The sequence below is a fragment of the Alligator sinensis genome, unplaced genomic scaffold (assembly GCF_000455745.1).
Source record: "Alligator sinensis unplaced genomic scaffold, ASM45574v1 scaffold74_2, whole genome shotgun sequence".
NCBI classification, from domain to species: domain Eukaryota; kingdom Metazoa; phylum Chordata; order Crocodylia; family Alligatoridae; genus Alligator; species Alligator sinensis.
The window spans coordinates 3,465,908-3,477,918 of NW_005841931.1; the positions used below are offsets into that span (position 1 = coordinate 3,465,908).

Here is a 12,011-nt window from a genome sequence, read left to right on the forward strand (position 1 = left end):
GAAAAAAAATCAGTAAGGACTGTGTCAGACCTAGCAGTTATGATTCTTACCTCTCCGGAGTGGCTAGAGAGCACGTGGTTTTATATCATACTTCCTTGGCATCAGAAAGTTTCTTGGGATGGTACCAAGTATCTCTGTTCTTTACAGCTAGGGGCAGCCTGAGCTTAAATTGATTCAGTCCTTCAAGGTTAGTCTAACCTGGCTAGGCTAAACCGGTTTGTAACTGCTTAAGCACCCCCTCTGGATTGAAAAAATGCAGGCACATGCCTGCAGCGACTCTGGCTAGAAGCTGGGGGAGTGCTAAAGCAGCCCTCCTTCCTTTCTACAGTGCTGAGCTGAGGGGGGTGTGGCCCAATTAGGGAGGGGTTCCACCCCTCTTGAGCAACCCAGCAGGGAGTTGGTAAGTGTTTATTACCTCATTAAGAAAACAAACAGCCTCATTAGTTGAAACTCTTCTTAAACAACTCTTTCCAAGGAAGGTTTGGAGCTAATCAACAGATGGCTGGTAAAGATACTGTCCCTTCTGCCTTCTTCCCCTCTCCAATAGCTAGCAGACCACATGCTGGCTACAGTCTGTGCTAATGCTGAGAGGTGTTTATGTAAAGCAGAGGGAGGGGGAGCCCTGCTTGAGCAGAAAGTCGTGAGGGAGCATTCGAGGGGAAGCCAGGGAACACCGGGGAGGGGCCAGCTCTGCTGCGCTGGAGCAGAGCCTTGCCCAGAGTTGCAAAGCAACTAGGATGCTGGAGGACTCAGGTTTAATTTAAACCAGGAAGGGTCTCGGACAGACATTGCATAAACTGGTTTGACCCAAATCAGTTAAGTCTGATACTACATTCAACCAGACTTATCTCAAACTGGTTTTAGCCATGTTCAGCCTAGTTTATGTGCACTGAACATCTATTCTGTTACAGGTTTAAACCAGTTTCTGTGTAATGCCTGTCCCTAGCCTACAGCTTTAGCATAAGTTTACGAGGAGTTGAGCTAACACCAGGAAACTTGACCATTGGTACATACTGAACCTGAGACTGCATTATGGTTTGACTCCCCAACCCTTGAACTTGGGTCTTTAGGTACTTGAGGACCTAGGGAAATGTGAACCATTGTCCCTGCTAGTTTTTACAGGTGTAGCCTAGAAGGAAGATTTCGCCTCAGACAGTTCTCCATGCAGTCAATCTTTATTATAGCAGTATTCTCATATTCACATCAAGTACATAGAACTTTTTGCCTTTTTATATAATACAGAGGGTTTTTTTAAATAACTTTACACAGAAATAGTTTTCTTCAATCTGAATTTCAGCTATCAAATTTTTTAATATGTTTTAAGTATCCATGCTCTCTAACCAAACTGGACAATATTTCCCATTGTACAAATTTACATGAGAAAAGACTCCAAAGTACAAATGAAGGGACTAGAGCAGGAAGGGGTAAAAAAAAAAAAGAGTGTAAAGGGGAGGGAAATAAGCGAGAAAAATCATTTGTATTGGCAATTACTGTGGATGCTGGGGAGGGAAAGAAGGGAGTTGCCATGATCCATGTAACAGAAATCTGAAAATAAACATTTTCTTATGAGTTAAAAAATAAATACAATTTTTAAAACAATTACTCCATTGTAGTTTTTCAAAAGCAGCTATGGAAATCTACTAACACAATTGTTTTCTTAAGTAACCATACTAGACCTTAGACAAAGCAGACTCGTGAGACCCTCACAAACCTCTGGTGGTAAAAAAGAAAAAGAAAATACAGCTTAAAGGAATGTTGTGTTAGCACAGAGTTTAAACTGGGGAATATACATTTCATTGCACTATGTAAAAAGAAATACAAACTATAGAAATTTTCCCTTTCCTCTCTTGACTAGAATACTCTGCTCCTCAAACAAGCCTGTATATTACAAGATAATGCCATCTCCTCCTCTGCTGTGTTTAAGCAAGCCAGCCATCTTACTTTTCTCCAGGGGGTCCAATTACTGCATGCTACACTTCCACAAACTTAATGAAACATTGATTCCGAATCCCTTGTGGATGGATAAAAGACTTTGCACCTTTCCTAACCTAGGAAAAGCAGCATGCTTGAGTGAGGAAAGGACAGACTGTGCAACTAAACGCACAAGAGATTACAAACACTTATACCTAAATTCCTTCAAAACGAGATGGAGGACTACAAGAAAGCAGTGGCCAGCCTGCATGTGCGTTTTGACCCAAGGAACAGAGGACCCAGCAGGAAGCTGATGACAATCCTCAGTTTTTTTATGGGGGGTAGGGAAGGGGACCCCTCTGCCCCAAATAGGAGCCCAGAGCTAGACAGAGTGCCAATTATATGAATAGGAAGGTAGGAGGAGGAATCTTACCATCCTAGTTTGGCTGTTTTAGCCCAATGGCTGGAGTAGCTCTGTACTATGGGAGAACCCATGCAACAGACTCCCCTACCTCTCTTGCTCATTACCAGGGTTTGTTTGTTTTTAGGAGTCTGCTCCAACAGTTCCCAGGATTACAGAAGGAGGGGCAGGTTTTGCCTCAAGTCCTGCTGAGAGAGATTTTATTGTTTTTTAAATAACATATTTAGATAGGCAAGGACTTTTTAAGCTGGTATCTTTTATTGAACCAACTATGTGGTTGGGATAAAGTTAGACAAGCCTTCTAAAATGCAAGACTTTCTTTAGGTCTTACAAATATACATACATTTAGATAAGCACAAATTAAATCAGGCAGACACAAGGCAAGACATGCAAGTTGGCCACTGCCAAGTTTTAGTCGTGAGGAGAAAGGGGGTAGGGTGGAACACAAGGCTCAGGAAGGAACAATGTGCATGTCTTGTTTAAACGGTTCACAGCTTTGAATAAAAAGCACATTTATTGCACTTATATACTTTTTTAGATTTAGACAAAGTTATTTAAATTATGCTCACATCCCCCCAGCATCCCAGAATAACCCACCACCCACGTTTGGTACATTTTGCCCCTCAAGCCTCATCATCTGCACCCACAGACGGTGAGCTTCATTGCTTGTCATTATGTCCTCATGTTCTACTGTATTCCCAAACACACAAAACAAATAAACTGGGTTCAAACAGAGTAAACACACAGATGCAACACAGAATAACAGTTGTCAAAACAAAACCAACCATTATTTAAAAACCCAAATGAATATGGTACACGTTCCTCTGCTTTGTATTTTACTAATTCAGAAATAAGTCTCACAGGATTATTCTAAACTACAGTTGATGTATGTAGCCAAACAAAATGACTGGACAGTATTATGTAGGTTGCGACTGAGTTAGGATGGGCTGAATATACTGCTGCTTTGACAATATAAACCTAATGCATAGGTAGTTTAAAAGTCCACAGATATTTCCACCTGCCTACTCCCTTTAATAAAATTACAAATGGTTCGGGGGGGGGGGGGGGGGGGTTGTTTTTAAGTAGGGAAGATGTTATTTTCTTAAGAGTTCTTTTAGTGCAGAGGTTGGGAATGGAAAAGTATTCCAGATATTTCTTGAACTTTTAAGTAAAATATTAAAAACATTACACCCTGATTTGTAAAAGGAAACTAAAATGGGGTTTTAAACCAGACTCTCATTTTGTATGAACTGTGCATTTAAAATTGCACATGTCTGTTTAACAGAAGCACATCCAAAAGCTTTTCATCAAAAGAAGGCAGAGAAGAAACTTTGAAAAATGTTTAAGAACAAAGACCATTCTCTTTTCCTTACGCTCCTACATGAAAAATGACACTAGTACATACGTACTGCCAGGAGCCTACACAGCAGTTTGAAAACTGAACAAAATACATCTAATTCAAACCTCTCTCTTCCCCCAACAATACACCCAAGATTTTCCTAGGCAAATGTGAAATTACAGAATACAGGATCATTTAAACAGTAGTTGATGGAGAAATTCAACAACAAGAGGTCTGAGGAAGAACCCAAGATATATGCTAGTAATTCATATGACAACTATCCCCCAGACCTGGAAATTAGTTGTACACTGTGATGTACACAGCATGACTGCTAATTATACAAAGTCAACCTCCTAATCTAGATCTGTCTCATGCACTGCCTCTTTCAAAGGTGCTGTGGATGTTTACTGCTTTTAGCTCTCCTTAGAACTTTATATTACATTAATAAGCTGTTTGGTCCTTGGAAGGACCACTGTAAAAAAAACACACCATGTTTTACTTTCAGAGTAGCTTCAAGTTGCAGATTTACTCAAAGACAATCATGTATTCTACAAACTTTTTTTTGGAATCAAACACCAGGCATTTCTATGAACCCTCTTCTACCACCCCCCTGACCTTTACTTAAGTTTACAAACTACAACTTTTGAGAAAGACTCTCAGGTGCAGGTGTACACAAAACTACTTCATTGGAATTAAACCAAAGTCACTGCTCCAGTTACAAAGCACCTGGTTATGTATTTCATTGCATTCTTAAGTCAGAAAGGCACACTATCATTTGGCAACCTGCAAACGTAATGTTTTGGGGAGCCTCATATTTACCATTTAATAGGGTTTATTGGCATCTTCCCTTCATATGGAAAGTATGTGCTACCTTTCACTTCCTCAGTTTACTCACAGCAGTTTCTCCATCTGGCTCTTTCAGAAATTGTATACACGCCCTTTATAACTACTACTATTACTATGTACTGCTCATGGTGCTCACTTACTAGCTTCTATATTTGCATCTTTGAAACCTAAATGCAAACAAAATGGGTTTACCTCAACTGCATCTGCTCCTGCCTGCAATGAGTTGACTTGCCAGGTGAGAACTAAAGCAACAAAGAAAGCTATTTTTAATCCGTGCGCCAAAGCGAACAGACTTAATAAACCCATGCAACTAACAAAGTGTAGTAAATAAAACACGATGTTCTCTGATAAACTAGAATGTATAACAAACAAACACAAAAAAGCAAAGCCACTGAGGCAAAACCACCAGCATTTTCGAAGTGATGCCCCTTCATCATGTTCATTCACACAATTCATCTTCATCTGTGCTTTGTATGTACCTAAAAAGTTAGACTGTAATATTACATCCTGGTATTTTTTCAGTGGACGGAAACACACTTGCCTACAGTACTCTGAATAGTTTGCGCTACAGAAACTGCTCTCGCAGTCAAGGAGGAAATACTCCATAGAAACCTATAGGCTGGAAAGGTGCAAAATGTTTGCTCACTAATTCAACCCTCCACTCCACTGACATCTTGAAGAGCTACTGATGCTTTCCACAGATATTAAAGCCCAAGGTTTTAGGGGCCTTTGAGTAAAGAGGGGGCTCCTTGTTGTCCAAGTGTTCTGTAATACAATCCATATGTTTTCAGACCAATACAAATACAAAAGCATATTTGTGTATGATCTTCAGTGCATTTTTCCTTCTGAGGGATCTGTGTAAAGGCATGATCTTTAACAGGTCACACCTCCTACTGTTTATTCATTTCATGTCATAACAGGCCAAATTTTATCTTCTAATGTGCAAAAAGCAGCTGCTACTGACTTCAGTGGAAGTCATGGTACAATGGCAGTGGCAGAATTTAGTTCAAAATACCAGTAACTGTCAGGGTATTATATATATGATTTCAGGTAAGAAATAGACAAGCAGAAGCAGATTACGTAAAAGACCTGCAAGAGCTTCAAGAAAAATAGGAGCAGCAGAACCAGGCTCAACCTAGAGCCAGTCAGCACTTAGTTAATGCTGAAGCATGCTTAAAAGTCTCTGTGTTCACACTGCTTGGCATTACTATTGCCATGGTGCTCCAGCTCCAGAGAAATATAGTACAGAGAAGAAAAAAAATCTTTCGCTGAAAGGGATATGGGATAGATCATGTGACAGGTCTTCTCTCTTTCCAGTTCCCCACGTGTGCTGGGGGTGGAGGGAGGAACAGGGACAGGACATTGACTCCACAAAATCTTGGAGTGGGACTACAGGTGCTCCCAACAGTGGCTCTAGAAAAGGTTTACTGTATGCTCAGATATTACAGAGCTGAAAGCAGTGTGCTTATAAGTGTACAGGTAATTTCACAGTTACAAAATATTTAATAAAACTTCCAAACCATGGCATGCACATTATATCCCAGTGCATCAAACTGGAACATTGGAGAGGAGCTGAAAGCCGCCTGATGTTAGCCAAAGGACCTCAGTTTATTTACTTATTTTTAAGTTTGTTATTTCCTGCCCCCTGGCTGCTATTTGGGGCTTTCAATTCATATCTCTTCCTCTCCTGCTGTTTACTATATATTTGAAGGGCACCTTTTAAGACTTATCCTGTTTTCATGCACAACAGTCTTAGTGATTTCTGAAGGAACAGAAAAAAATCCAATTATTTACAAACCAAGTTCCCTGGAATGTTCTGCATGAGGATTAAGCTGACCTTAATACAGATGGTCAAACACAAAGTATTACAAATATATGAAGGAAAAGAAAAGGTAATGGAAATGCATCCTCAAAGATTCCTCTAAACAGCAGCTAAAAAGTTTGCACATTGCTCAGGAGAAAGTAATTAAAGAACACCCCAACCTCTCTCATGTGTTACTTCTAAAGTGCTTTGCAAGACAAGGATAGCAACTTTCCTTGTGCTTTTCCTATGAGTTCAAGAAGCATACTGTAGGCTGATGGGTAATGAAAACATTGCAAAATAAATTCATTTCAAACAAGGACAAAAAAGAATACTGCTATATTTTAGCAGAAGTACTCTTTCGCTAGCATGAAACTGTGAAAGGGAAACTAGCATATTTAACAAGTACTCTGAAATGACCATTTTTAAATGACCAACAACATACTTGCTCTAGCTATATTTTCTTTCAAGAATGCAGGTGATTTCTGGCATGCCCTACATTTACAAACTCCGTCTCAGCCCATAAAAATGTGGAAGAATGAGGGGGAAGAAAAAAACCCAAACGCTGAGCAGCAGTATTTTCATTGTCTTGATGGTGATGTTTGCTAAACTTCCTAACTGTGCTCTGACAACTCTGTTCCTAGCCTCCTTCCACCTTGGTTCTCAACTGCTGCAGACAATATTGTGTTCTGATACTGTGCTACAAGAATGCATTATGATTTCATTGGACTATGCCCCACCGCTCGCCACACTGGAAAGGAGACACTACTACCACACATTTCAATTTGTATTAACCTCAGGAAGGAAGTAAAATCTAACAGCATCTGAAGACCCACAGCAGAGAAGAAGAAAATTGTGCTTTTTTGTTTTTCAAATGTATCCTGTACACATGAATTCTATTCATGTACCAACATGAATTGTATCATTCTCATAATGACTTAAAGTCACTCACTATTGCTGTCTTGCTAATGTTTGTGGAATTAATATGAATACACAGTATTTCAATTATATTTTCCCACTTCAGATTAATCAGGTCCCCTTAACCCCAGTAAATATTCATTGATAAGTGTAACAGACTGTCTGTAAAACCATAACATTCCATGGTTTTAAAACCATACTCCGTAACTGATATGTATTCTTCCCTACATCCAGGAACCCTCTTCTGTACATAGGAAAGGCCCTACTAATTCTCCTAGTTAAGGAAGAAGCAGCATCTTCAACCAATACACATGTACTTAGTGGGAACATTACATTTATATACATCTAACTCCTTCATTTAAGCATCATGATTTTATTCATGAAAGGGAAAAGCTGCCAATTAATAGGGTCAGTTCTCCTGCCTCAGAGTGGGATAGGCCTCGAACTAGAAGACTTCTGCATGAATCTGTATTTCTTTCTAATTGGCTTGACTTGCCTCAGTACAAATAGTTTATGTTTAATACCACATATATCAGAGATCACATCACAAAATAAGTCTACTAGAGGTAAACAATGTGCTGAACTTTATTTTTTTCCCTGACTAGGTAACTTGTTAAAAAGCTACCAACAATTTAGATACCAGGTTTGGAGGACAGGAAAACAAGGAAATTTAATGTGGATACCGCCACCTTTATTTTAGTTTGCAAACTGCAGAAAAGGGAAAATGGAGGAAAGGGTATTAAAAGGGAAGAAAACAATGAACAGAGAGGAGGTCAGTGTGGATCCAGCAAGTACCGTTGTTATTTTTTGTTTTTCAAATCTAACAACTTGCCACTGAGACAAGATGTTCCATGTCTGTACACACATTTATCAGAGGACACCAAGTAAAATTAATTAGGATAAAAATAAAAATCCTTTAAAAACAAGCTCTCTAAAGTACCAAAAACACAGATTTTTGGAATGTCTCATTCTAGGGTTTGGGGGGTTGTTTTATTTTTTTTGTTTGTTTTTTTTAATATTTCCATTCAATTCATCCTGAGAATGTTTAGTTTTTCATGTTTATGAAAATATTATGTATTGGTAAGGTACCTGGCATTAACCTGCACACTCATTTAAAATAAAACTTTTAAAATAGGTACGTACATACACCATTCGTAGTCTGTCACAGTTCTACATACGCTGGATGCGGTAGTATCTCTGATAGATACAGTGTATCAGATGATACAAGCCAAAAAAAAAAAAGAGTAAAAGTTGCTACAGTTTTTGTTAACTTGAGTTTGTTGCTGGACCTACAAGAGGAGGAGCTTTCTAATCCTTCTGAAAGATGACATGAAGTTACTGGAAATGGGAAGGGTGTAGGAGTTGAAATAGGTGATAAAGTAAATCTGAAAAAAGGTGCAGCAGCATCCCCTTTTCCTTCAGATGAACCTCTTCCCCCGGCTACTACCCACCACTCATAATATCCAATTTGACCGGGAAAAGTAAAGAATTTAGACCAGTTGAAATGTTTGATGTTCGGGTAACATGAAAAGGGGATACTGCATTTTGTCCCATAAATCAGTAAAGCATACCAGGAAAAAAATCAGAACAGAGAATGATTCTTTTGATTAGCACTCTCATCAGATGTTCTGCCTCTGATGATTCATTTTAGAGGGAGAAAGCTGACCAGCAGACCATCCAAAGCAGCAGTTCCATCCCTTATGCCTGAGCACCAAAGTCAAAACATGTGTGCCCTCTCCACTCTCCTGGGAATGATGCCAACAGTACAGGCAGCCACTGCAGGTCTCCAAATGCACGTGGTCTTTTGTATTGAAGGAGAAAAAATGGCAGCAGAGAATTCTGGTTCCTAAAAAGATATTCCCCCCTTGTGTTGGACTGGCAGATCCATTCTGCTCCACTCCAAGCTTATGGATATCTTTTCTCAATTGCTTTAGGTTTTGAGGAGCAGAATAGAGTTTTGATGTTAAGAAACTGTAGGAACACAAGACTTAAGTAACAGAGTGGGTGCTGCCATGGTGCTGTGGCTACTTGAACGCTGCAAATTCTCCTGTAGAGGGAGGACAAGAGCTTGGTTTAAAATCTCAAATATCAACTAGACAGAGATATTCTCGAGTCTAGTTGAACACTAGACTGAATATCAAAGATATTAAAAATGCAACAGTTAAAAGTTAAGGCACAGAAAGCTCCTAACTGTAGTGACAGAACATCAAGTGTCTTCAGAACTTATTTTATGGAAGTAAGATTTCTTAAAAGCAAGCTGCGACCACTGGCCCAGAGCAGAGGTCTGAAAGTTCGTGGGAAGGGTCTTTCATCAAGCGTTTTAAAATTTTAAAGTTTCATTTGAATTTAATTTCTAAGCTTCTTACCTTCAGATTAATGTCCCTTGCTGGAAAGTGACAACTGTCATAAGTGACAGTTTGGGTGCTCAGTGTCAGACTGTAAACTAGTTTCTATCCTGACTGAAAACTGATTTAACAACAGAACTAATCTGATTACATGTTAACCATTAAATATTACACATTCAAGTTCCTTTAATTATTAAACCAGGATTAAAATACATTATAAACTAATTTATAAACCAAGATCATAGGGAAAAAAATATCAGATGTAAGTTTGTGAATTCTCACTAGCTCAAAAAGTAGACTGTTTGTAGTATATGTATGCACTAAACATGGGAAGCACAAGAATCAGTACTTGATTTATCTTGGCTTTGAAACAAGCCCCAAAAGCTATTCTGGAATCATTTAATATGCAATACACATTTATATAGTGCCCTCCCACAAGATGACAATTTCCCTTCACATACATGTTTTGTTCAAGCCTCAACAACCTATGAGGTAAGTGATTATGTCCATTTCAAAGATGAGAAAGCTGAGGCACAGCGATTAAGACTGTTGCCTGTAGTCAGTCTGGAAGTCTGTGACCGAACCTAGAACAGAACCCAAACCCCATATACTCCTCTCTAAACCCATGTTTGAGCCTACAGGCTATCCTCCCCACCAATACAATTGAAGCCACAATATCTCCCTTTCCCAAATCACTAGGATGCCCTACAAGTGAGGAAAAGAAACCAGGTTACAGTCTCCATTGCTAGCTTCCCATATTGTTTTGGGGGTAGTCATGCCCCTTCCTGGAAGATGATACCAAACAAAGGAACTTTCAAAACTCAATTATAATAAAGGCTGATTGGGAAATGTATAGGACATAGTCTTTGGTCTGCTTAGCAAAAGCACTAGGATATTGTTACATTCAAACGACCACTCTATCTTGGTGTCCTTCCAATCAACTCTAAAACAGTCCATATCATCTAAAGAAAAAGAACATGTAGTACATTCTTATATTTATACTCAGATAATCAGAAACAAATCAGAAATATTCACAAATAGCTTTGAAAAATTTATATTAGTTCAGTTTAAAATGACACTCGGTTTGCCACCGGGGGTAAAATGGCCTGTTTTACAGAGGAAGGAACCAAGAAAATTGACTAGGAGCCTCCATGAGAACAGGGAAAGTGCATATAGAGTCTGGTAGAAATAGTTTTGTATAGCAAAGCACATGCTATAAAAGGCACAGGAGCATATAAAGAAGCCAGGGCATATGAGAGTCTCTAGAAGGTCTTAGGAAAAAAGGGTCATGGGAAGTGGGTGGCTCAAGGTCTCTAAATGAAGGGGGTTGGGATACAGAAAAAGTATTAGGCTCAGATACCTACGTGGCATATTGTAAATTACTAATAAACATGCATCTTGCTTGTTGGTGGTGGCATTTTAAGTAGAACCAATGCAGAAAGTTTCACAGCGTTTATAATTTTTCCAAACTACTCCTTTACCAACCAGAGAGTAAATCCTTCAGTAGAATTTCTGTCATCCTTCATTTGGCAAAATTCCAATATGGCTTCTATAAATTCTTGTACTTTTCTGTGCATCCACATCCTAGATGATGCCAGAACAGCAATAAACTTGAAGGGTGACATTTCATTCTGTGCAGAAGGGCATCATAACTCCTATGTACCGCACAAGCCTTCAAATAAGGTTTTAAAAGGGGTTAAACTGGGTCTCCAGTAGTATATAGGCATTATTCCAGCCCTCTGCACAGAAACAAATTTCACCTAGAGAACAGCAATACAGACATTAGCAATGCTCTAATCACTGCTCCCCTTCAAATCTTCCAGCAATGCAACTGTTGATTTAAAGTGAGAAGAGGGATTGAGGGGGGCAGGGGTAGGCACAAGAGGAAGAGAACTGTCTGGACAGCATCATACCCAGTTATAACAATTTAAAGTTAGTCAACTTTGGTGTCTGATCAGCTTTGCAGTGTTCCTGTAATCTGGCAACATAACAAACATGGAAGTAGAAGCATGTTCTTTGGTAGTTCCAGTACTTTGTAGATGCACAGAACTGAAAGGTAATCCTATTAAAGTATTTATCCACATATCCAGGGTACTGTGGTAATAGTTTAGTAGCCCTACAAACTGAGAAAACCTGTAATCTGATATACTCAAAAAAGTGTATATTCTTGCCGCTCTCTAATCTAACTTGTCATCCTTAGTAGAAAGCTCAAGGTTTTGTGTTTTGTACTTGTTTAAAAGGTAGAAACGGGAAAATAAAATATTACCTCAGAGACTTATTTTGAAGAATGACATTCATGCTTAGCCACACGTCCTAAACGTGTTCTACTTAATTTACTTTTCAAACTACTTCCTAAATTTCTAATTAAAGTTTAATTTATAAACAAGAGATAGCTCCCTCATTACTCATCTTGTCCTTCTGTCCATTCCT

General features: G+C 39.0%; 1 protein-coding gene across 1 annotated transcript in view; it reads right to left on the bottom strand.

The window, feature by feature from the left end:
- Positions 1 to 7,901: 7,901 nt before the first annotated feature.
- The window catches only part of BRAF (B-Raf proto-oncogene, serine/threonine kinase), a 148,661-nt gene continuing 144,551 nt past the window's right edge, over positions 7,902 to 12,011 (bottom strand). Inside the window, exon 20 of the mRNA XM_006019543.2 lies at positions 7,902 to 9,283. Within this exon, the coding sequence (XP_006019605.2) occupies positions 9,261 to 9,283 (23 nt within the window). The 3' untranslated portion in view covers positions 7,902 to 9,260. The remainder of the gene's footprint in view (positions 9,284 to 12,011) is intronic.